At 33.2% G+C, this 25,329-nt stretch overlaps 1 protein-coding gene across 3 annotated transcripts; it reads right to left on the bottom strand.

The window, feature by feature from the left end:
• Positions 1 to 4,875: 4,875 nt before the first annotated feature.
• LOC127181718 (uncharacterized) lies at positions 4,876 to 25,280 on the bottom strand. Of its 3 annotated transcripts, none has more exons than XM_051136610.1 (7): positions 25,053 to 25,279; positions 24,862 to 24,962; positions 7,040 to 7,238; positions 6,600 to 6,701; positions 6,026 to 6,053; positions 5,892 to 5,929; positions 4,876 to 5,734 (listed from the first exon to the last, which is right to left on the bottom strand). In XM_051136610.1, exons 1-7 carry the CDS (start codon positions 25,120 to 25,122, stop codon positions 5,655 to 5,657), a joined length of 618 nt encoding a protein of 205 aa, XP_050992567.1. In that variant the 5' UTR covers positions 25,123 to 25,279; the 3' UTR covers positions 4,876 to 5,654. The 3 variants fall into 3 exon arrangements, with proteins under 3 accessions (XP_050992567.1, XP_050992568.1, XP_050992565.1); XM_051136608.1 differs by lacking the exons at positions 24,862 to 24,962; positions 25,053 to 25,279 and adding exons at positions 7,430 to 7,747; positions 7,922 to 10,043 and having other exon boundaries at positions 4,878 to 5,734; positions 7,040 to 7,339; XM_051136611.1 differs by lacking the exon at positions 24,862 to 24,962 and having other exon boundaries at positions 7,040 to 7,339; positions 25,053 to 25,280.
• Between the last annotated feature and the right edge of the window lie 49 nt (positions 25,281 to 25,329).

The following is a 25,329-nucleotide window of genomic DNA, read 5'->3' on the forward strand; positions in this document are numbered from 1 at the left end:
CTGTAACTGCAGGCATATTTAGTTTACTGGATGTCTGTATCTATAATGCACACAGAAAAGTATACCGCATTATGCAGTTTACAGTAGAATAGTCATAATAGTAACAATTTAGAAAATATTTTTCTTTATGCCTGAAAGAAAAATATGTTTTAGATGTACTGTTTCTTGATATAATGAAACTGTAAATGTTTTTGTACATGTAAATTATAACCCTGTAAACTGCAATTGAGAGAATTAAATGTCTGATTGAATTGTATCGTGTTTTTAGCAATTTAATATTTTTGTGTAAATATTGATCAAAACATAAGAGGTTATAGAGAGGTTACCATGATCAAACTATAATTAACTATAATTAATAATGAATACAGTGACAATTTAGCATACAGGGTTTGATAGTGAACACAAGGATTCAGTCTTTTGGTATCTTTATACTGACCTAATGTATCTTGCCTGAATGTACGAGAATGTTTTCATTTGTTCACTTGTTTACACAACAGATGTTACATTTAAATTGAATTATAATTTGTAGAACAGAATGAATAAAATTATTCTAAATATTCAAATCAATTTTAGCTATTCATTCAGGGTTTTGACAGGTGTTATAATACATAAAAAAAATAAAATAAATAAATAAAATAGCAAATAAAATAAAATAAATAATTGGCCTTTTGAATCAAAAGTTTATAATTACTTCAACAATTTGTATGGTTTTACAAATTTAAAAATAAAGAGATAAAAAAGGGGAATAATGTGTAACATTATCATCATTTACGCACCGCTTCGCATTTTGTAGATGTTCTTGCCATTATATTCAGCAAAGCAGTGTATTTCATCAGCTTTGTTCCACTCCTCTACAGGAACAGAGAGATGAGCCCGTGTGAATTCTGTGGCTGAATCAGGTTCGTCTGTCCAGGCAGACTTGGTCCATCCAGAATACTCTTTCTGTCCAATCATCCAGAACACGTGCACCTGGGACGGGACAAGTGCAGTCACACGACACTGCAGCGATACCGATGGTGAGTCAAGTTCATGTGGTGAGTATAAGATGGAGAGTTCTGTTTCAGAGTGATCTACACCAGGGAAAAGAAAGACAAAATGTTATTTGTTTTAGTAACTGTGACCCTAGAAAAAGTGCAGAAGAGAATTCACTCCAGATTTACCTGTTACAATCACCCTGGTCCCATTGTCAATCACAGCTATTTGACTGAAATGGCTAATGCAATAGTACATGCCTGAATTTTTCTTGGTTAAGTTATTAAGCGTCAAAACGCAAGTTAGATCATCATGTTGTCGAACATTATTCTCATGGATAGTCTCCACTGTCGTGAGTTTTCCAGTACGTACATTAAACTTTTCCCATGGCGCATCGGCAAAGCAGTATTTAACAGTTACTCAAGTGCTCAAATATACATCTTAATTCTACAGAACCACCAACAGAGATGTGTGTGAGTCCCGGTGATTGTTTCAAGACAAACATGTGAGTAGCTGCAAATGAGAGAATAAAAACACGTTTACAGCAAATAATAATGGAGATTAAGTTAATAAGGAATTAAGAAAAATGTGATGAGATTGATAAGACTTACTTAGTACAGTTGAAATGTATAAAATCAAACAGCACATCCAGGTGTCCATAGTAACAGTTTCAGAGCTTTAATGCACCTTTTAACATTACTTGTCACAAGTACACAAGTTTGAAACCGCAATGGAAAAAAAAAAAAAAAAAAAACCTCACCACAGGGTGGCCCTTCCTGTAGCAAAAGTGAAGCAAAGATTTATTTATGTTACAAATCAGAGACTTTTATGTTTTAGATACTGTAGAAGTGGTTGTATATCTTTAATCTAACCCTAACCACTAATACTGTTTGATGCAGTTGTTAAACATGATCCAGTGTTAAATATTTGCGAGTTGCAAAAGTATGTAAATCTTTGTTTTCAGTATCTGGTGTGACCCCTTTTTGAAGCAATAACCACAGGTAACATATTTTGTAACCGCTGATCAGTCCTGCACAACAAGTCGTAGGGATATTAGCCCATTCTTCAGTACAGAAACACTTGAACCCTGTGATCTTGGTGGGTTTCCTCCTATGAACTGTTTGCTTCAGGTCCATCCACAACATTTCAATTGGATTCAACTGATTCATACCATGGTTGTTCATTGTTCTCCTGATGATGGACTCATGAACATGAAAACCAATGTGAAAAAGGCCTTTATGTATTTAAAAGTTACCCTGATGTCCAAGGTTGATGCAATCTTGCAGACTATTACAGTTTTTGCTTTGGAGTGATCTTTGTTGGTCGACCACTCTTAGGGAGGGTAATAGTGGTCTTGAATTTCCTCCATTTGTAAAAAATCAGACTGCGGATTTGTGGAGTCCAAACTCTTTAGAGATGGTTTTGTTAGCTTTTCTATCCGGATGAGCAACAACAGCTCTTTCTGAAGTTCTCAGAAATCTACTGTAACGGAGCGAAAGATGCGTGAAGCAGGCAGATCCTTATGCAAAGCTTTATTTGGATGAGACAGGGTCAAAAACAGCAGGCAGGGTCTAACAACGGCAAACAGGTATATAAGGACAAAACGCAAGAGTAATTCGTGACACAGGCAAGAGTCGATCAATAGAGAACGTAATCCAGGGGGCTAGGCAAAAGGGTATTTCCAAAAAGACAGGCTAGAGTTCAGCGAAACAGACTAAACGAGATAACTAGGCGAGAATACAAAACTCAGAAAACTAGACAAAACACTGGAAACTAGGAAATGGCTCCATAAAGATCGCTAACGAGAGTGCTAAAGCAATGTACAATACTCAGCGAAAAGCAAGAGGAAGTGCAAGGCTTATATAGAGTGTCTGCTTGGATACAGCTGTGTGCGTGTAATCAGCGCAATGGATGATGGAACGTAGTCCAGAACGTAGTTTGTTCATGCCATAATTCACTTCCACAAACATGATCAGACTTTGATAGATTCCTGTTCTTTAATTAAATCAGGGCATACTATTGTCTGATAGTCATCCTGTTGACTGATAACACATCTGAACAAATGGACTCTAATTTCACCTTAAAATTAACTGCTAATGATAGAGATTCACATACTTTTGCACATTAACACTGGACCATTTTTCTCACTAAATAAATGACAACTATATATATTCATCTCATTTGTTTGATCAGGTTCTCTTTGTCAACTTTCAGGACTTGTGTGAAAATCTGAATAACTTTTTGGTCATATTTATGCAGAAATATAGAAAATTCTAAATAGTTCACAAACTTCAAGCAGCACTGTATATACAAATACTTTGAGCCTTATTTATTTATTTATTTATTTTTACAGTGTACGGTTTTTTTAATGGGTTGGTTTTTATTGTCCATTTCAATTTGGGAAGATGTTCTTCTTGTCAGTTAACTCTCTGCTTTCAGACAATCTTTTTACAGTCTGGATGCAGTCACTTGTTTTGATCTAACCACACGGGTGTGAGATGAAAAGAGCAGCATGGTGTAAGAACGGCCAATTCTCAACGCCCACACCTTCACTTTCAACTAACAATACTGCTTCTCCACCCTGCACTTCAGACAGCTACATTTTTTTTTTAAACATACACTTTTAATACACAATAATAATTAGAAATACAAAAACGATTCACTAACACAAACCCTAAAATCTTTAAATCTGCATAATACAAGAGAGGAAAACAGAGGCAGTCAATGTAATAGCTAGTCACAATTTTCACATCAAGGCTTAGGTAATGCCAATAGAGTTGCTGCAAAATAGGACAGTGAGAACAGCTATGCTGCTCAGTTTCATGAGACCCTTATCTCATTTAACATCCTGTTATGCAGCTTCTGTCTAACCACAAGGTGTCAAATGGGAGTATGATGGCTACAAGAAGAGGCCATACATTTTCCTGTTTCATGCAGTGTTGTTTTTCAATCCATCACAAAAAAAAAATTGCATACATACAATATGAACACAATCTGAAACATATGTTGCCTGCATTATTATCTATAATAAAACGTATTAAGATGAATTTTGATTTAATGGGCCATGGGCCACTTTCGCAAAGAAAAAAAAAAGTGTTCTATGCACACATCGTGAATTTTCATATTAAAATAATTGCAGGATTTTCAGAAATCATTCTAAGTTGCTGATTCGCTACTCAGTAAACATTTACTGTTATGATCAGTGTTGAAAATGGTTGTGCTGCTTCATGTACTGTAGTGTAGAAACTATGATAGGATTCATCAATCAACAGAAATCCATATTTATAACGGTCTGGAAAGTGTGATGGCCTGCAGTGCCATCCATTTTCAAGGGGACTAATGTTTACTAGAAAAACAAAAAGGATAATAAATCCTCATATATATATATATATATATATATATATATATATATATACACATGACCATGGACAAAGAACAGAAGAGAAAAAAAACAAAAACAAGAACAGCTAAATGTCATTGTTTTAAGATAGTAAACTTTTTTTTTTTTTTAATTTCTTAACTTGTAGATATTTTGTTTTATATTTATACTTATATTTTAACATATTCCAACATTTCCTTCTGCACACTGAAAAAAAAAAAAAATAGGAAAGGAAATGTCATGTGAGATGTCCATGTGAGAATTATCCTTACAAGGGTTACTTTAGTTAAGTTGTAAGTACGTTGTACCTTGTTTCATATAATTAATCTAATTACAAATTGTACTTTTGCATTACCTTTATTGTTTTGATGGACTCACATCCTGCCCATGACTGATGGGATCCCCAGAGAAACACTGATATTCAAAATATTAACATCATCAAATTATTTATACTTCAGCTTTAGAATAAAATTACCGACAGGTTTGTTTAATTAAAAGTTTGCAACAAAAAGTTGCAACTTTCTCACACTCTTAAGATTATTTTATCTGTTGTGTATTTGCTTGAAGGAACAGTTTGCTCCATTATTTCTGGTATTTGGCCATTTAAAAATGATAATGAATAATGAATAAATATTTGACCACTCAATGTCACAACTGACCAGTCAGAAGAGGCATGTAATAAAAAAAAAAGGACACTTTTAAAGACTCTGAACATTTCTTTTTTTAATTCACTGACGTGCATGACCACTTCTGTCAAGCTCCAAAGAGGACAAAAAGCAAAATTAAAGCAAGTGATACAAAATGCTAAACATCTGAAGACAAAAACTGAGGAACAGGTCAAAATTTAAACCATCATTACTAAATATTCTATTTTACACATTTGAACTGTAGTTCCTGCGTTCAGTTATCAGTTATACTATCATACTGAAAATAGCACAAGTCCCATATTTAATATAGCTACCACTTTTCATTACCATTTATTTTTTATTTATTTACTTGCCTTTTTTTTAGTTCAGGTACTTAACAAATGCTAAACTTTTAACAGTATCACCAATAAAAGTTACACACCCTGCATCACACTCTCAAATAAGTTTCATGAACAATACAAGCAAAACAATTTTGCTTAAACATTGCTTCATTAACCATGTACTTAGAACTTTTTTGTCAATAAATTAAATATTGCTACATCAAACTTTGTTCATATTGTATGACATATGTGAAGCTTGATTATTATTTAAGTAACAGATGTTCTGATACAAAGCAAAAACAGTCCTTCATAAGACACATGCAGGAAAAAAAAAGTTTAGTGATCCACTTCACCATCTTCATTTCTGTCTTTTACCATAACAGATGAACTCTCTTCTTTCAGTGTGTTCTGTTTTCCTGTTAAAGAACAAATAAATAAACACATGAATTTGTTTGCTGTTTTTTTCCCTGACAATTAATTTATGTAGTATTGCTATTGTTGCATATGTTGTGTGTATTAAATGCAGCATATCACATTAGGCTATACAGTTTAAGCTTAGAAAGTTCATTTTACCATATGAAAATTTGCGGTGGGCATCTTTTCTTGTGAGCCTAAATTGAAAAACATTTGACAGTGTGGTTCAGTTGCTTTGCATTACATTAATAGTACAGTTTTGAAGTTTAGAAAGTGTATGTTGTGATACTGACCGTTTAGATTTTCTGGTCATCACAATATCTGAGAATTGTAATGGAGAAAATAAAATATATGATTGAATATATAATTAAAAAAAAATAAAAAAATGTGAAGATGTCTCATTTCATCAGCTGGACAGTTTCACCAAAGTATTCACAAATGCTGCTTTTTATACCAAATAATTTTTGTTGATGTATATGTTTATGAATTGTGCACAGCATATATTTCCTTTAATATGTAAACTAACGCATTAATATTTTGAAAGAGTTCTTATAAGTAAAATTTTCAAAATTACAAAAAAAAAAAAAAAACTTGTTATATTCCAACATTTTGCCATTTTTACTGTCACGTTAACAACATTGTGAACATAAAAGGTTATATGTTTTATTTTTTGTCAGACAACTCATTTAATCCAACAAACCCGACAAACACATCCAGCAAAACAAAACTCATTTTAGAGGCAGTTGTGAACTGTTCAGAGCTTAATCAGTGTAAGTTCAAACTCATTTAAAAAATATATTTTATAACTCTTCAATGTTTGCAACAATGTAGGCTAGGCCTACAAAATCACAAGCCTTAAATTCTTACCTCGGTATAATACCACAGACATAATGACAGTTACAAGTATGGTAAGGACCGCTGCCACACAGCCGGCGTACACAAGCCACGAGTGGATTTCAGGTTCGAGTCCTGAAATACAGCAATGAGCAGAGGAATTATAACTAGATATACAGGTGTTATATACAATTCATTAATAACCATAAATGTAGTGCTTTAACATTGGTGCAGTGTTTTTCACCGTTATAAGCTATAACATTGTTTTTTATTATTATTTTAAGTTGACACAAACATTTCTACCTAATTTTATGACTTTTGAGAGTTTCATATACAATAACTTTACTTTTTTAAAAATGTTATTAGTAATATTTTTAACAGTGTAAAAAGAAATTGAGACAATAACAGGACCTGTCCTTTTTCTTAATATGTTTTTTTTTTTTTTTTTTTTTTCTGAGTCGTTCATTACGCACCGCTTCGCATCAGAGTTTTGGAGATAGTTTTGCCATCATATTCAGCAAAGCAGTGAATTTCTTCGGCTTTGGTCCACTCCTCTACAGGAACAGAGAGATGAGCCCGTGTGAATTCTGTGGCTGAATCAGTGTCGTCTGTCCAGGCGGACTCGGACCATCCAGAATACTCTTTCTCTCTAATCATCCAGAACACGCGCACCTGAGACGGGACAAGTGCAGTCACAAGACACTGCAGCGATACCGATGGTGAGTCCGGTTCATGTTGTGAGTATAAGATGGAGAGTTCTGGTTCAGAGTGATCTACAGCAGGGAAAAGAAAGACAAAATGTTATTTATTTTAGAAACTGTGACCCTAGAAAAAGTGCAGATGAGATTTCACTCCAGATTTACCTGTTACGATCACCCTGGTCCCATTGCCGATCACAGCCATTTGGTTGTAATGGCTAAAGCAGTAGTACATGCCTGAATCTTTCTTGGTTAATTTATTTAGAGTCAAAACGCAAGTTTTATCATCATGTTTTTTAATTGTATTCTCATGGATAGTATCCACTGTCGTGAGTTTTCCAGTCCGTAGATTCAACTTTTGCCATGCAGCATCTGTATAGCAGTACCTAACGGTCTGCTCAAATATACATTTTAATTCTGCAGAACCACCAACTGAGACGTGTGTGAATCCCGGTGATTGTTTCAAGACGAACGAGTAAGTAGCTGCAAACAAAATAATAATAAAAACAAGCTTAAAATGTTCCTGAGGTTTATTTTATGACCAGAACGTTAGAGGAAATAGTTAACCTATTTGAAATGAATAAAAATACGTACAAATAAGGACATAGAATGTCCTTAACTGAAAATGCAGGCAAAATGTCAAAAACAAAAACTTACTGTGTGAAGCAAAAAAGCAAGAATATAACAGCATCCAAAAATGCGTCCAAGTACCCATGTTTATATTTTCAAGCCTCTAGAAAAAATATCTAAAGTACCACTTTTAACTTAACAAGGCAATCATGCAATAAAACGTCTCTCGGTTTGACTGGAAACGGCCTGCAAGGAGAAACAAAACAAGAAAGAAAAAAACATAAATCTCCAGTGGGTGGATCTTCAGTGCCTATATAAATCACTTGCGCAAAAGCTAGGCCTGCTACTGAAGATGAAAAGACCTGTTTATATTGTGTATTATGTTTATCAGTGGCCTGGGGCTCTTGAGGGTGCTAATTAGTTATATTGGTCATGATCATTTTGGGAAACATGTTGCCAAGAAATGTTTCAGGAAATGGGGTTTCTTTAACTTGGAAATACTATGTGTCAGTCAGCCAAGGCCTGTCACCATTTGTTACTCGATATATGATGTTATTGTCAAGACATAACACTGATTAATGAACTCAGAGGACATGTTGATGTGGTATTGCTAACACAGATAAGAGCTCCTGAGTGATAGAGGTTTGATATCTCCAGTTCATATATTTCATATTTCTTCCACAAAGTCACTGCTGCTCTGCATTGGTGTGACTTTCTCTGTGTTGCACAGATCTACAGATTTGTATCCAAAAAGGTCAATGCAGACTGAGCAGGTGTTCTTCTTGCCAGTTGACTCTAGACATCTGACAATCTGATGTAATTCTGAATGCACTTGTTTTGATCTAACCACACGGGTGTGAGATGAAGAGAGCAGCATGGTGAGAGAAGAACGGCCAATGCACAACGCCTACACCTTCGCCCGCTTACTAAGTCTGAGACATTTTACCACTCTGCACTTCAAATACAAATAAATGCAATGTCGAGTTAAAATTGCATTCTAAAAATACATCAAATCAATTGCTTTACATAGGGAGAAAGACATCACTAAAATAAATGTCCTGTGTCCTGAGCATCAAGAATTATGTGATATGTAAACTGATTTTTGACTATATTACAAATTTACAAATCTAACAAGATTGAATGATATTTACAAACTTGGCTACGAAGTAATTTAGCTCCGTAAATAATTAACCAGATGAGACTAAATGTTATCCATCACACCAGTAGGAATATCATTAATTCTGTATATTGTGTGTGCTTTTATTTACGGTCAACAAATCATAACGCCAGCAAGTTGGCTTATTTAGGATCTGTAGGGATGGGAACAATATGTATGTCAATGCACGCCCACAGTACTGTATACGCAAAAATATGTTTGTGTGCTCTATTTCTGTAAATGTATCATTTAAATGTTTTCAGTGTTGTTTATGTCATTGTGTCCCTGCAGTGAATGGACAAGTGAGCAGGTGTTGAGTCTGTTTCATGGGACCCTCATCTGTAACTTCCTGTGTATGCATCTCTTTACTCTGATCTAACCACACAGGGTTCAGATAACAGCAGAGAGGCTTCAGCAAGATGCCCACGCATTGTCTTGTAGGAATGCATTGTGGTTTTTCAACCCATCACAAAAATACAACCTACAAATTCACACATTCTCAAATTTTACAAATCTTACCATGTATAAATAATTACACATTTATTTTTAAAACTTGTATTTATTCAAGAAAGAAAGACATATAAATATATATTTAGAGATTATTGTAGAGTTTGTTATACAGCCTCTGTTTCATATTTTTTTAAAGTTCATATACTCATTGACTCTGCTTCACTCGCATTCAGTAATGTGATTCATTTTGATAGAAAATAGAAGGATTTCTGTACTTTCTGGTCAACACTCAGAGAAAACAAATATCCTATATCACTTATTTTTGCTCTCACTCTTCTTTCAGAGTGCAAAATGCATGCTACAAACCTTGGACTAAAGAAAGTTTACATTTGAAGTTGATCATCTAATTCAGGCCGTTCTGCTGTTTTGTGTTGCAGTGAATGAAATGTAAATAAAACTATTACAAACTGTAATAATCTGTAGTAATCCGCAGTCTTTCAAATCGTAGATTCTTGGACAGTTTTATTTTATAAGAAATTTAATGGTCTTATAAATACATACACACTACCAGACAAATGTTTTTGAACAGTAATATTTTTTTGTTTTTTAAAGAAGTCTCTTCTGCTCACCAAGCCTGAATTTATTTTATCCAAAGTACAGCAAACAGCAAAATTAAAATATTACAAATATTTTTACTATTTAAAATAACTGTTTTCTAGTTGAATAAATGTTAAAATGTAATTTGTTTCTGTGCTCAAAGCTGAATTATCAGTGTCATTACTCCAGTCTTCAGTGCCACATGATCCTTCAGAAATCATGCTGATTTGCTGTTCAAGGAACATTTATTATTATTATTATTATTATTATTATTATTATTATTATTATTATTATTAATATTTAGAATGGTTAAGTACTTTTTTTTTCAGGATTCTTTGATGATTAGAAAGATCCAAAGATCAGCATTTATCTGAAATAAAAAGCTTTTATAAAAAAACATTATACACTATATCATTCAAAAGCTTGGAGTCTTTTATTTATTTATCTATCTGTCTATCTATCTATTGTAAAGACATTATAGAAATGAATACTTTTATTTAGCAAGGGTGCATTAAATTGATAAAAAGTGATGACAAAGACATTTATAATGTTACAAAAGACTTCTGTTTCTGATAAATGCTGTTCTTCTGAACTTTTTATCAAAGAAACAATTTCTACATCAAATTCAACAGCTGTTTTCAACATAATAACAATAATAAATGTTTTTTGAGCAGCAAATCAGCATATTAGAATGATTTCAGAAGGATCATGTGACTGGAGTAATGATGCTAAAAATTAATCTTTGAAATCACAGGAATAAATTACATTTCAAAATATATTTAAATAGAAAACACTTATTTTAAATAGTAAAAATATTTGTTACTGTTTTCCTGTACTTTGGATCAAATAAATGCAAGCTTGATGACCAGAAGAGACTTCTTAAAATAAAAATAAAAATAATAATAATAAAAAAAAATAATAATAAAATAATTAATTAATTAATTAATTTAAAAGAAACTTCAAAAACTTTTGACTGGTAGTGTATATACATTTTGACCAAGAAAACGGAGAAATTTAACGTACTTACCTTTTTTTAAACTAAACCTCTATGCATTACCTATAGCATAAAACCTCAGGCAGCATGATGAACAATATTTTAGAAAATTCTCGTGTCCAAGCAAAATATTCCATAAACATGACAGCTGTAATGTGAGCTTTTCTTCTAAAGAGAAAACATAAACATTATTTTGAAAATAATAATAATAATAATAATAATTAAAATAATAATCTTTGCATAAATAACCAACGGCAATCACGGTCATAGCATCTCCAGAGCCTGCATGTGTTGAGCTGAATTCTGACTCCCGGCACGATGCACAAGCTGAATTTGAGCCTGAAATGTGAAGAAAGAATGAAAGGACCTCACCATTAGACCTACCTCTGATAATAAACATCACAATTACCGTTATGAACTCCAAAGAATTTTAGAATAATGCATTTTATCACACTTGACAACCAGTACAATCTGTACAACCATCCAGAACAACCTGAAGGCGAACTACTCCCATCATCAAAAATGAAGAGGAATTAAGCAAATTATGCAGCCTTAAACTGTTTTATTAAAATAAAATTCAAATCACATGCTGTATATCTGACTAAATCAACAAAAGTAGCCTAGTTTAGAGTCAGATCAAACAGAAATAAACCGGCACTGCCTCACTTCAGCATACAACTGTGTACAAATGAAATTCAGACCCCCGCCCTGCTGTTCAAGCATGCGCCTTCTGGTTTGTGAATGGTTATTTCATTTTCAGTCTCTTTAAATAGGCATTAACCTGTATTTAAAAGCTGATAATATCAACACACGTTTAATTTCAGTCACTAATTATATACATAATACTACAATATAGCAACATGGTGGAGAGCACTAAGAGAAGCGCACAAGAAACCATTTGCGCGCAAAAGCCAGTTTCGAGGTCGGCGCTAAGCCTCAAATCTTCTTTGCTCATATTACTAATCTTACTACCCGCTCGAACCTCATGTTCTTTCCTGACCTACCTATTAAACCAGTGAAAACCTGAAACGACAGTCTTGGTGATTATTCAACATACCGCTTGAATAAATCGCTCAGCAAATTTTGTTTAATTAAGATACAAACCCGCTCAGAATTTTAAAGAGCTGCAAAAGTGGAGAGCTGTAAAACCTGGTTTTCAAGTGAATAATGAGATCTACATTTAGGCCACTTAAATCAACACGAAATGCGCAGACAGAAGGTGCGATGAGAGGACAACTCTCGCTTTTCTGTTCCTCTGAGGGGCGAATAGTACAGCATTGTTGTGGGCAAATTTGATATTAAGAATTCGTTATCACGGGTTTGGTGAGGGTTAGTGTTGCTCCAAGATAACAAATGTGCCTCTGAGCTCTTATAACAGTCTTTCAGCTCAAAGGCTATATATTATAATAGCCTTTGAGCTGTGTTTGAATTTAGATGACAGCGAACGCTGAATTGAGGTTGGATTCACTTGGATAAGCAACGGAGAAACGGAGGTCAATGAATGTCCAAGAACAAATTCGTTGTCTTGAAAAAGTCAGGAAAGTTTATATTTATATGTGTAACGACAAACGACTGTTGTTTATTAGTAAACTGCATGGAATACAGTGCATATATGCAGGCATAAAGAGCATTTAAATAGGATTTCAGTTCTGTTTGATTCAGATTTTAAATGGATAAGCACATTTTTGTACAATAAACATTTTCTTTTCATGTTGCATTCAGAAGCATGTTTTGTATAACTCACAGTATTTGCACAATGCCTTAGGAAATAATTCACAGCATTTGCAGCAAAGTCTTTTTTTAAGTAGCTTGTCATGTAGGCCAACTGGTTTGTCCAATACGTGACATATTCCTGTTCCGGATGATCTGATATAGTCAAACTGTGACAGTCTACCTTGTTTGAGTCAACAAGGAGAAAGAAAAAAGTTGACTCCCCACAAGTGACTCCACCCTCATGTTTGCACCATGCACACTTGCCTATGATAAAGTAATTTCTGTCATCATCTGGTTATTACTAACTAGCCTATGTCATTTAGGTTAACAGGTTCTTAGTGAAAGGTTCTAAAATAATTATTAGAGGCTTTGCAAAGTATGTTACCTCTAAGCTTTAATCAATTCTTTATTATCTCAAATAATAATCTGGCATCGAAAGTGAATGCTCCTTCGGGTGAGGCTTCCTTACTTAAAAATAAGTGTGCTTTATTTGCATTGATGGTTCTAAGAACCTTTAATGTCTGTGGAACCTTTCCACTGCACAAAACGTTCTTTAATAAGAAAAAAAAAAATGCATTGAAAGATTCTGTTCATCTCAAAATGAACTTACTGAAAATGTATGTACCCTGCAGGCAATCCAACATGCAGATGAGTTTGTTTCTTCATCAGAACAGATTTAGAGAAATTTAATGTTACATCACTTGCTCACCAGTGGATTCTTTGCAGTGAATGGGTGCCTTTAGAATGAGAGTCCAAACAGCTGATAAATGCAATTGTTCACAAGTAATCCACTTGACTCCAGACCATCAATTAATGTCTTGTTAGGCAAAAGTTGCATGTTTGTAAAGAACAAAATAATTCATAATAGCACTTCATCCAGTGTAAAAGTCAGTCCTCGGTTTCCTCTCACATCAAAATCAAGCCACATATTTGTTTTGGACTGTTTTTGCTTGTAAATATGGCTTGATCTATGCATTGTTCTCTCCTGTTTGAGATGAGAAGAAAACAAAAACCTGAAGGAACAATTTATGGTTAAAAATGTCTTAATGATAGATTTGTTTCTTACAAAAATGCAGCTTTTTTAAAAGTGTGCATTATCTTTTGCATCAAATTCTTATATTTATTCAATCTTCAAATAGAATAATAAGACATCTTAGGCTGTTACCAAACAAATAAAATCGTTATCAACAAAATTCATCTTTTCAGTGCAGAGGAAACACAGATGCTGCATCTGAATTGGAATTTAGATGTATTTAGCACTGTTTAATGCAGGACATGGATGCATTTAACCTGCAGTTACAAATGAATAGTAATAATGTTTTGATATTTTAATCCTAAAACGTTGAATGCTGATATTTGAAATTATTAAAAAATGAAAATGTACTTTAAATGTGAAATTAAAACCGCCAGTAGGGGGCAGCAAGATACTGTTATTAAGCGAGCAAATTTGCGATTAAACTGAATCATTCAGGAAAGGAACGCTATCACGTTGTTCGGAGACGCAAAGCAGTGCTGTGGCTGTGTTTGAAACCATATTTGTTGGCGAAATAGAGCAAAAATAGGCAATATAGTGTCTAAAACGTATAGTCTCTTAATATTAACTGCATAAAATTAATATCACATTTGTGATTTTTGCGAGAAAAAAATGGCACTCTTCGTATGATTCAATTCAATTCAATTCAATTCAAATTTATTTGTATAGCGCTTTTCAGGATACATCGTTGCAAAGCAACTTTACACCAAATTGACATTTTTACAATATATGTAGTAGTAGCTTGATGTACATATGGTAGAGATGTGTGGTAAAGATCAATTAATGACGTAATCAAACAGACAAAGAACACTATAAATTCGTAGCAGAATTCGGGAGTTCTGTATGTTGTTTCAGGGTTGGCATCATCTGAAGTCCTCTGTGGGGTTGGCATCATCTCAAGTGTTCTGGATCCAGACTGGAGCTTGTGAATTCCTAGTTACCATGGGATGTCAATCCCATGGCAAAAACAGAGAACAAATAGGAACATAATTAGCGTAGCTGCTGTTCAAGCTAAGAAAAGAAAGATTTGTTAAACCAGAGCTAAAAGATTAATAATGAGCATTTGATCAGATATAACTGCAGTAAAAGTTTATGAGATGCATTATTTGAATGCTTGGCTAAAAAGATGAGTCTTTAATCTAGATTTAAACAGAGAGAGTGTGTCTGAACCCCGAACGTTATCTGGAAGGCTGTTGCAGAGTTTAGGAGCCAAATGTGAAAAAGCTCTACCTCCTTTAGTAGACTTTGCTATCCTAGGTACTACCAACAGTCCAGAGTTTTGTGACCTTAGGGAGCGTGATGGATTGTAGCGTGGTAGAAGACTAGTTAGGTACGCAGGAGCTAAACCGTTAAGTGCCTTATAGGTAAGTAGTACTATTTTATAGCTGATGCGGAACCTAATAGGTAGCCAGTGCAGAGACTTTAAAATTGGGGTAATATGATCATATTTTCTTGACCTGGTAAGGACTCTAGCAGCTGCATTTTGGACTATCTGTAGCTTGTTTATTGAAGATGCAGGACAACCACCTAGTAGTGCATTACAATAGTCCAGTCTAGAGCTCATGAATCATCAATAATATAACACCCAGGCTTTTGACTGTAGTGGAAGTAACAGTACATCCGTCTAGTTGTAAATTGTAATTTAAAAGATTCTGTGTATTGTTTTTAGGTCCAATAAGTAATATCTCTGTCTTATCTGAATTTAATAGCAGAAAATTATTGGTCATCCAATCTTTTACATTTTTAACACACTCTGTTAACTTCGATAATTCAGAAGTTTCATCTGGTCTTGTTGAGATATATAGTTGAGTATCATCAGCATAACAATGGAAACTAATCCTGTGTTTTCTAATAATATTACCAAGGGGCAGCATATGAAAATAGTAGAGGACCTAGAACAGATCCTTGTGGCACTCCATACTTTACTGGTGATAACTGAGATGACTCCCCATTTAAATAAACAAAGTGGTAGCGATCAGACAGGTAGGATCTAAACCATCTTAAAGCCTGCCCTTGGATACCTGCATAATTTTGTAGTCAATTTATTAGTATGTCATGATCTAGAGTGTCGAACGCAGCACTAAGATCAAGTAAAACTAGCAATGAGATGCAACCTTGGTCTGACGCAAGAAGCAAGTCATTAGTGATTTTAACAAGTGCAGTTTCTGTGCTGTGATGGGGCCTGAAACCTGACTGAAATTCTTCACAGATATCATTTTGGCATCGAAACAATGGAGGGTGGACTGTAACAGCTGATCTGAGGTAAGACAAGTCCAGTCACAAGACACTGCAGCGATAGCGATGATGAGTCAGGTTCTTGCGGTGAGTGTAAGATTTTCGTAAGTGTAACCCTAGAAATGATGTAGATGAGATTTCACTGCAGATTTACCTGTTACAACCACCCTGGTCCCATTGCCAATCATAGCCATTGCATTAAAATGGCTGGTGCAATAGTACATGCCTGAATCTTGTGGGTTCAAGCTTTTAATAGTCAAAACACAACATTTACCTTCATGGTGAATCAACTTTTGCCATGTAGCATCAGCGTAGCAGAGCCTAACATGCTGCTCAAATATACATCTCAGTTCTACAGAACCACAAACAGAGATGTGAGTCATGTGATTTTTTTTTTTTTTTTCAAGGCAAACGAGTAAGTATCTGCAAATGAGAAAATTAAAGCAGGTTCATGGTGAATAATCTGCATTATGAAGATTAATAAAGAATTAAGAGAAATGTGATGAAATTGATAACTGGCATAGTCTTACTTAATACAGCTGAAATAAAATCCAACAGCACATCCAGATGTCCGTAGTAACAGTTTCAAGGCTCTAGTTCACCATTTAACAGTACCATTAACTGTCACAGTCTTACTGCAACAAAGCACCAGTACACAAGAGTTTGATTGAAACTGCAATGAGGAAAAAACTCAGCAGAGGGTGCCCCTTCCTACAGAAAAGGTGGGGCAAAGATGTAATTGCTGCAAATCAGAGGCTAATTTACTACAACAAAAATAATGCTTTTAGCAAACAGGCTGCAAACTGTTTCATGTTTCATATACTGTAGAAGTGGTTATGGTTAGATATTGCTTTAATCTGACCACTAATACTGTTTGACACAGTTCTTGGTCTGTATCGTGCTTATGAATTCTATACGTATTTGCTATTAATGGTGAACTGAAATTTCAAAGGCATTTTAAATTTAATTCTGAATGGCACACAACCCTGAGCTCTGGCCATTTGGCACAAACAGTATATTTCAGCAAATAATTTACACTGTTCAGTGAAAAAACAAACAAACAAATGAAAATAAAAAATGGACAGTGAAAATAATCTATAAAATAGAACACAATGTACTTTATTAATATGAAGAAATTTTCCGTATTTACTTTTTATAGGTGTTTAACCCATATTTTGAATTTTTTCACTTTTTTTGGTTTACAGTGTGGTAATTTTCTTTCAGGACATTATTGTTTGTGTTTGCAAGCTGTTTGCGAGCTGTCTGTTGCAAGCTGTGTAGTTGTTAATTTGTCAGTTAACTCTGCTTTCTGAAAATCTTTTTACAATTTGGATGTCACTTGTTTTGATCTAACCACACGGATGTGAGATGAAAAGAGCAACATGGTGTGAGAACTGCTAACGCTCAACGTCACAAACTGACAATACTGTTTCTCCCTGCACTTCAGACAGCTGCATCTGTGTGCTATGTCAAGATAGTAAATATATAAATTATGTAACTGCATAATTAACCAGTTCACCCAAATATGAATATTAATCTTGTGTGATGTTCTTCTGTGGAATGTATTTTGTCCATGCAGTGTTGATATTGACCCCCTATGCACAAAACATTTAAAATATTATTTAAAACATATTTTGTGTTCTAAAGAACATAAAATTCATACATGAGAGTGGGTAAATGACATAATTTTCATTTTTGGGTGAACTATTCATTTAAGCTTGACATTTTAAAATAAATGGACATACACCTTTAATACACATTATATAATTAGAAATACAAAAATGGCATGGTTCTCTTAATTCAGCTCACACTTACACTGTAAAAACTCCAACTTGCAAATTGTTCACTCAGTTTAAAAATGTAAGTCAAGTGGACACATTTTTAAGCAAAATGTTGAGTTTACACATAAAAACAAGTTAACTCAATGTTTACTATATTTTTCTCAATGAACACAAATAAGAAAGTTGAGCAAACTCGGTATTTTTATTTCTTCATTTGAGCGGTCAACTTGACATTATTGCGCATGCGCAAAGTGCCGTGGCTGAACTATACAAGGAGTTTACTGCTTCAAACATAAACAACGATGGCAAAGGGAGTGGATGTCTTCTTTTAAGGTAAGTTCTTTCTACACAGATTTAATATAGAAAATAAGCCAAATAAACTACACAGTTAGGTTTGTAATGTTCTTTAAAGAAAGAATAAACATTGTTGAATGAAGTCTGGCGGCAAACTAGTTAGCTAGCTTTGTTTTTCCCAAGCACGATCAGCTAATGTTAGCATTTGCAAGGTATGTATACAGATATATTTTTATAGATACAGTTCAAATGTTTATGTCGATTAAACGAGTGTATAATTAACCAGATAGAGGTTAATTATGTGTTGTATTTCGTTGTGCTAGGCAATATAACTTACTAGTTTATCTGGAACACAGTTGCTTTTTTTTTTTTTTTTTTGTGATGCCGCGATACTGGTGCAAATATGTGAAAGTGCAAGACGTGTAAGATGATAAACGTGTTTATTGACACACAACCGAAGCGTGCAGAAAATATGCGATCACAGATTCATCTCTCTGTGGCAGCTTAGTTCGCTTAAATTGTCAAATACACATAAAGTTATGTCAAAATGTGATTATTTACATAAACAATCACTTGTAGGTCTGAAATGAGAGTCAACGGAGAGATAAAATCGCCTGTGTGTCAGTAAATTTAATCCGTGCATTAACGTTAGCCTCATAAACCTGCTGATATTTGTTCCGTTAATGTTACAAAAAATAAATAAATAAAAAGACAACACTCACTCCTCTTGACTGAACAAATTTAGCAGCTTCAATAAGAGTCAGTTTATTCCATACAGTGAAGATATGCAGTATTTTTTGTTATACATGTATTTTTTGTATTATTTCTGACTTATTTCTGTACTGGTAAAAACTAGTCGTCATCCAGAATTTTATTATTATTATTTTTGTTATGTTTTAAACATTTAATGTCAATATTTAGTAGGAAATATAATTCTTTTTTTTTTTTTTTTTTTTTTTTTTTTTTGCAGGACACGAAGCCAGAGGATGTCCACACCAAGGGGATGAAGATGAGCATCTTAACTATTACTGGAAGATGATGTTGTCATCCACTCAAACCTAAAGGTGCCTAGGATGTAGTACTAGAGATGCAGATTGTGTTGGAATATATACATGGCCTTACCACTGCTGTTGCTGTCCTCTTTGGCTTAATTTAGATCATCCAAAAAAAATGAAAATTCTGTCATCATTTACTCACCGTCATGTCGATCCAAACCCATAAGACATTTGTCCATCTTTAATACACAAATGAAGATATTTTTAATGAAACCTGAGATATTTCTGTCCATTCACTGAAAAACTATTCACCTAAAATTCTGATGCTTCAAAATGTTCATAAAGAGATTGTAAAACGAATACATAAGAATCGAATGGTTTAAACAAAGTCTTCTGAAGAGACGTGATCACATTACACAGCACGCATTTCACACTAAATGCTGCTCCATCTCTGCAAGTGCTGTGAGTTTGAGCCTTATATAACATGTATTAAAAAAAAAAAAAAAAAAAAAAAAAACAGAAATTGTATTATATTTTAGTTTTCTATACAGTGATAGCTTAAAAGCTATGTCAATTAGCACTGCATTATAAGTACACTCTAAAAAGATGGTTCTTTAAAGGTCTATTTAGAACCGAGTTTAGGTTTTTTTTGTTTATTGTTTTTTTCGTGGCTTTTTAAAAAAAAAAAATTGTAACTGTCAAAACACCTCATTACTCATTTTCTGGACATCAACTATCCAGCTACACAGACTATCAACACAGTTTCAACAGGTGAAGTTCTTTCTTACAATGTCTATAAAATGTTAACTTTCATATTGTAACTTGTTTCCCATTGCCAATAATGTCTTTTTCTTTTTTTTTAGGTTCTTTTTTGTGTGACCAGCTCTGTTCGTTTAAGGATACTCTCTTCTCCACTAAGTAATAGAGGTAATGAAGTTATTCATTGTTAGATTTTTCGTAAAATTATTACTCGAGTCTATGCTTAAGTGTTAAAGCTATATAAAACTATCCCAATATTTTTCTCTTTTTTAATATTTTGAAGGGCATACTGCTTATATGTCAGTTTTTGCTTATGGCCTTTATAAGCATAATTGTTTTTACATAAACACATGGACACTCTTTAACTGTAAACTCAACTGTGTATTTCAGATGCATCATATTCACAACCTCATCATCTGCAGAGAAACTGCCACTCAATCACACCACACTGATGGGCTTAAAGGCATTACAGAGGATCCTGAAGATACATTATTCCTGGAAATTTTGTCATTTATTTTCTATTTCTATTTTTACTTTCTGATGTATTTTTTTCATGTTCATTGTCAACTGTCATTTATTATTTGTATTTAGCCAATAACTGTTTTTAGAGCATTTTCATTTTTGCTTCAAGCTCATGTCAATTAAAAAAATAAAAGTACCTAACTGAAACTACATGCTGTTTTGTTTAGTTTTTGTGTGAGTGTGTAAAACCCTAATACAGGCTAAAATACATTATAGGAAAAACAATGTTAATAGATAATATATGTAAATAATATTAATAAGTAAAACTAGTATCAAAGGTATAAATATACTAATATTAATGAAAATAAACTATTTTCAAATGTACTATTTTCTAAATCCTATTTCATGCATCCCTACAATTGCGTCTCCTCAGGAGACTTAAACTTATATATTTATTTAATTATTTATGATCTCTTTATGAACGCTTTGAAGTTTTGGGTGAACAGCCTTTCAATACAGGGATAGAAGTCTCTCAAATTTCATTAAAATATTTAAATTTGTGTTGAGTGTGAACAACGGTTTAGAAAAACATGGGAGTGAGTAAATGATAAATTTTCAGAATAATTTTGGTTGAATTATTCCTTTAAGTGTTGTGTTAATAGTTGAAATATTTTGCTTCTTAATCCAGTGTGTTTGTTGCATTATGGATGCACCAAAATAATAGATGGAGCAAGATGAACGTTTAAAATGACGGTAAAGTTTAGCTTCCTTTAAATTATATAAAAGTTTTTTTGTGACTTTTGATTTAAAACTTTATTTAAGGCTGCAGAATTTTAATACTTTTAATGTTACATTTTTCTGGCACTTAAAAAAATAATTTTTAAGTGTGTGTTTTTTGTTTAAGAGTGTTTTTATTGTAAATAGTCACATCCTAGTTACATAATAGTTTTTGTGGAGAAAAGCTGAATTGTGTTCATTTTGCAGAATGCCAATAAATACTTTCTGTAATGATGACAAAATCTTGTTTGTGTTATATTTACAGTATTGTTCATATACTGCATGCATTTGTATTCTTAAAGGATGTGGAGGAGCATACAATGTGGCTTAGAGTCTGGATGTAAGATTTAAAGTCATACAGTTAAATAGTAAAAAATGCAGTTGAGTTGGCTTAAAATACTAAAGCAACCGGCTGCAAAGCTTTTTTGAGGTTACTGAACTTCAAGCAAAAAATTACTGGCACAACTTAGTTCTTGAAGTTCAGTAAACTCAAAAAAAGCTTTGGAGCTGGTTACCTTAATATTTTAAGTTGAGTCAACTTAACAATTTAAGCTAATCTGCTGCAAAGCTTTTTTGAGTTTACTGAACTTCAAGAACTAAGTTGTGCCACTAAGTTGAGTGAACTTAACAATTTAAGTTAATCTGCTGCAAAGCATTTTTGAGTTTACTGAACTTCAAGAACTAAGTTGTGCCAACTCTGACTGGTAGTTCACTCAACTTCACTGAAGTTCACTGAACTTTTATATATGAGTTGGCACAACTTCCCTCCTTTAAAGTTGAGTAAACTCAAAATTGCTGTGCAGCAGATTAACTTAATTTTTTAAGTTAACTCAACTTTTTATTTTTTACAGTGTAGTGTAGTTCACATTTACCAACAGTGGAAAATAGAAAAAGAGGAAAACAGAGGTAATCAGTGTAATAGCTATTCACAATTTATTTTGAATGCTTTGTTAATACAGATGTGCAGTCTAATTTAATTTATCCTCTAACTGAGCATTTTATAACTCTTAATGTGGTTATTTAAATACTGTAGAGATGGACGGAAAGTAAGGAGAACAATATATGACAATACAAGGCATAATACAATCAGTTTCATATCAAGGCTTAAATAATGCCAGTGGAGCTGCTGCAAAAATGTACAATGAAAGGTTTTCAGCACTGTTTCATGAGACCCTTGTCTCATTTAACATCCTGTTATACAACTTCTGTCTAACCACAAGCTGTCTAATGGCTACAACAAGAGGCCATTTTCCTGTTTCATGCACTGTGGGTTTTCAACCCATCACAAAAAAATTTGCATACATACAATATGAACACAGTCTCAAACATGGGCTTTTGTTGCCTGCATTATTATTTATAATAAAAAGCAACATTACAAAAAATACATCTATAATAGTAATAAAGAGAATTATATTTTGATAGGCCACTTTTGCGAAGAAAAGTTAAACAGCTGTTCTGTGCTGCACACATCAGGGATGTAGGACAGAGATCTCATGATACTTAAATAGATACTACCGTTTAAAGTGAATTTGTTCAATCCAATATATATGTAAAAACAACAATACTGTAAAATATTACTGTAATTTAAAATAACTATTTTCTATTTGAATACATTTTAAATGTAATTTATTTGCATAATTTGTAAAGTGTACATGACCATTGACATTATAAAAGCAAGAACAGAAAAACATCTTATTGTTTTAAGACATATGGGTAAACAATATGTTGAATTTCTACATTTTTAGCATACTGCAACATTTTCTTCGGGTGGTCAAGCTCCAAAAAGGACAAAAAGCAAAGTAAAAGTAATTCATACAAAACCCTGTAGTTCAAATCATTAGAAGACAAAAAATGTGAGGAACAGATTCAAAATTCAAGCCATGATTACTAAAAAATCTTTACTTTTTTTATTACCTTATTATACCTTGACAGGTACTGAACTGTTTAAACTTTCACCAGTATCACCAATGTACCCAAATAGAGGCAAAAACTTTTGCTTAAAGTTAAATCACTTCAGTTACCATGTACTTACATCAAACCTTGTTCATATAGTATGACATATATTTGAAGCTTGTTTATGATTTAAGTGATAATTGTTCTGAAAGGGCAGAAACAGTCTGTCATAAGACAAATGTAGGAAAAGAGTTTAGTGATCCACTTCAGTATTCACCATCTTCATTTCTGTCTCTTACCGTAACAGGTGAACTCTCTTCTCTCAGCGTGTTCTGTTTACCTGTTAAAGTTCAAATAAATAAACACATTCATTTGTTTGCTGTTTTTTTTTTTTTTTTTTGTTCCTGACAATTTATGTAGTATAGCTATTATTGCATATATTGTGTGCATTAAATGCAGCATATCACATTAGGCTGTACAGTTTAAGCTTAGAAAGGTCATTTTACCATATGAAATTTTGCGGTGGGCATCCTTTTTTGTGAGCCTAAAATAAAATAAAACAATTTACAGTTTCATTCAGTTAGTTTGTTTTTAAATTAATAATACAGTTTTGAAGTTTATAAAGTATACTTTGATATACTGACTGATTGGATTTTTTTGGTTATCAACATCTGAGAATTGTGTCAGAGAATATGTACAGAGAATATGTATGTATATATTACAAAAAATTTAATCTGCTGGACAGTTTCACCAACATATGCATCTTTTTATTTTAATTAATGCCAAATTATTGATTGACTGATGTTATTATAGTTTTAAAATTTATATTAAAATAATTTTGGGTTCTGCATATGTTTATGAATTGTACACATTTATAGCCTATATATTTCCTTTAGAATATGTAAATCAGCACACGAATATTCTGAACGATCTCTTAAGACTACTGACCTTTTAAATACATAATAATAATAATAATAATAATAATAATTGTATTCCAACAATTCTTCCTCTTTACTGTCATGTTAATCAGCATTGTGAACATAAAAGGTCATGTGGATATATATATATATATATATATATATATATATATCTCTCTCTCTCTCTCTCTCTCTATATATATATATATATATATATATATATATATATATATATATATATGTAATTGCTTTTTAGTATTTGTAACCATGTAGGCTAGGCCTATACAAAATCATAAGCGACAAATACTTGCCTCGGTTTAATCCGACAGACAAAATGATGGTTAAAAGTATGGTAAGGACCGCTGCAACACAGCCGGCGTACACAAGCCACATGTAGATTTTAGGTTCGGGTCCTGAAATACAGCAATGAGCAGAGAAATTATAACTAGATATATAGGTGTAAGTTCATTAATAACCAAAAGTGTAATGCTTTAACACTGGGGTAGTGTTTTAATGATTATATGCTATAACAATTTAGATGTATTTTTTTTTTTTTTTTTTTTTTTTTTTTTTTTGCATTCTTTTAAGTTGACACAAACATTACTACTGAGTTTTTATAAGTTTCAATACTTTGATGTTTGTAAGGCGTTTATATATTATAGTTTTTATATATTTATAGTTTTTAACAGTGTAAAAAGAAATTGAAACGACAATTAAAGGACCTGTCCTTTTTCTTCATAATGTTTCTCTGAGACGTTCATCATTTACGCACCGTATCGCCTCAGAGTTTCGGAGATATTCATGCCACCATATTCAGCAAAGCAGTGAATTTCATCGGCTTCAATCCACTCCTCTACAGGAACAGAGAGATGAGCCCGTGTGAATTCTGTGGCTGAATCGGTGTCGTCTGTCCAGGCGGACTCGGTCCATCCAGAATACACATTCTGTCCAATCATCCAGAACACGCGCACCTGAGACGGGACAAGTCCAGTCACAAGACACTGCAGCGATACCGATGGTGAGTCCGGTTCATGTGGTGAGTATAAGATGGAGAGTTCTGGTTCAGAGTGATCTACAGCAGAGGAAATAATGACAAAATTTTATTTATTTTAGTAACTGTTACCTTAGAAAAAGTGCAGATGAGATTTCACTCCAGATTTACCTGTTACAATCACCCTGGTCCCATTGCCGATCACAGCCATTTGGTTGTAATGGCTAAAGCAGTAGTACATGCCTGAATCTTTCTTGGTTAATTTATTTAGAGTCAAAACGCAAGTTTTATCATCATGTTTTTTAATTGTATTCTCATGGATAGTATCCACTGATGTGAGTTTTCCAGTTCGTAGATTCAACTTTTGCCATGCAGCATCTGTATAGCAGTACCTAACGGTCTGCTCAAATGTACATCTTAATTCTGCAGAACCACCAACTGAAATGTG

The sequence above is a fragment of the Labeo rohita genome, chromosome 19 (genome assembly GCF_022985175.1).
Source record: "Labeo rohita strain BAU-BD-2019 chromosome 19, IGBB_LRoh.1.0, whole genome shotgun sequence".
Classification (NCBI taxonomy): domain Eukaryota; kingdom Metazoa; phylum Chordata; class Actinopteri; order Cypriniformes; family Cyprinidae; genus Labeo; species Labeo rohita.

What these genes read in the sequence shown, in the direction of transcription:
- LOC127181718 (XM_051136608.1), bottom strand. Translation starts at nt 7,979, where the DNA reads ATGGGTACTTGGACGCATTTTTGGATGCTGTTATATTCTTGCTTTTTT. An exon ending in GACCAGGGTGATCGTAACAG is followed by an intron (nt 7,340 to 7,429) that starts GTAAATCTGGAG and finishes TCCCTGCTGTAG; the next exon opens with ATCACTCTGAACCAGAACTC. An exon ending in ATGACCAGAAAATCTAAACG is followed by an intron (nt 5,930 to 6,025) that starts GTCAGTATCACA and finishes TTTTCAATTTAG; the next exon opens with GCTCACAAGAAAAGATGCCC.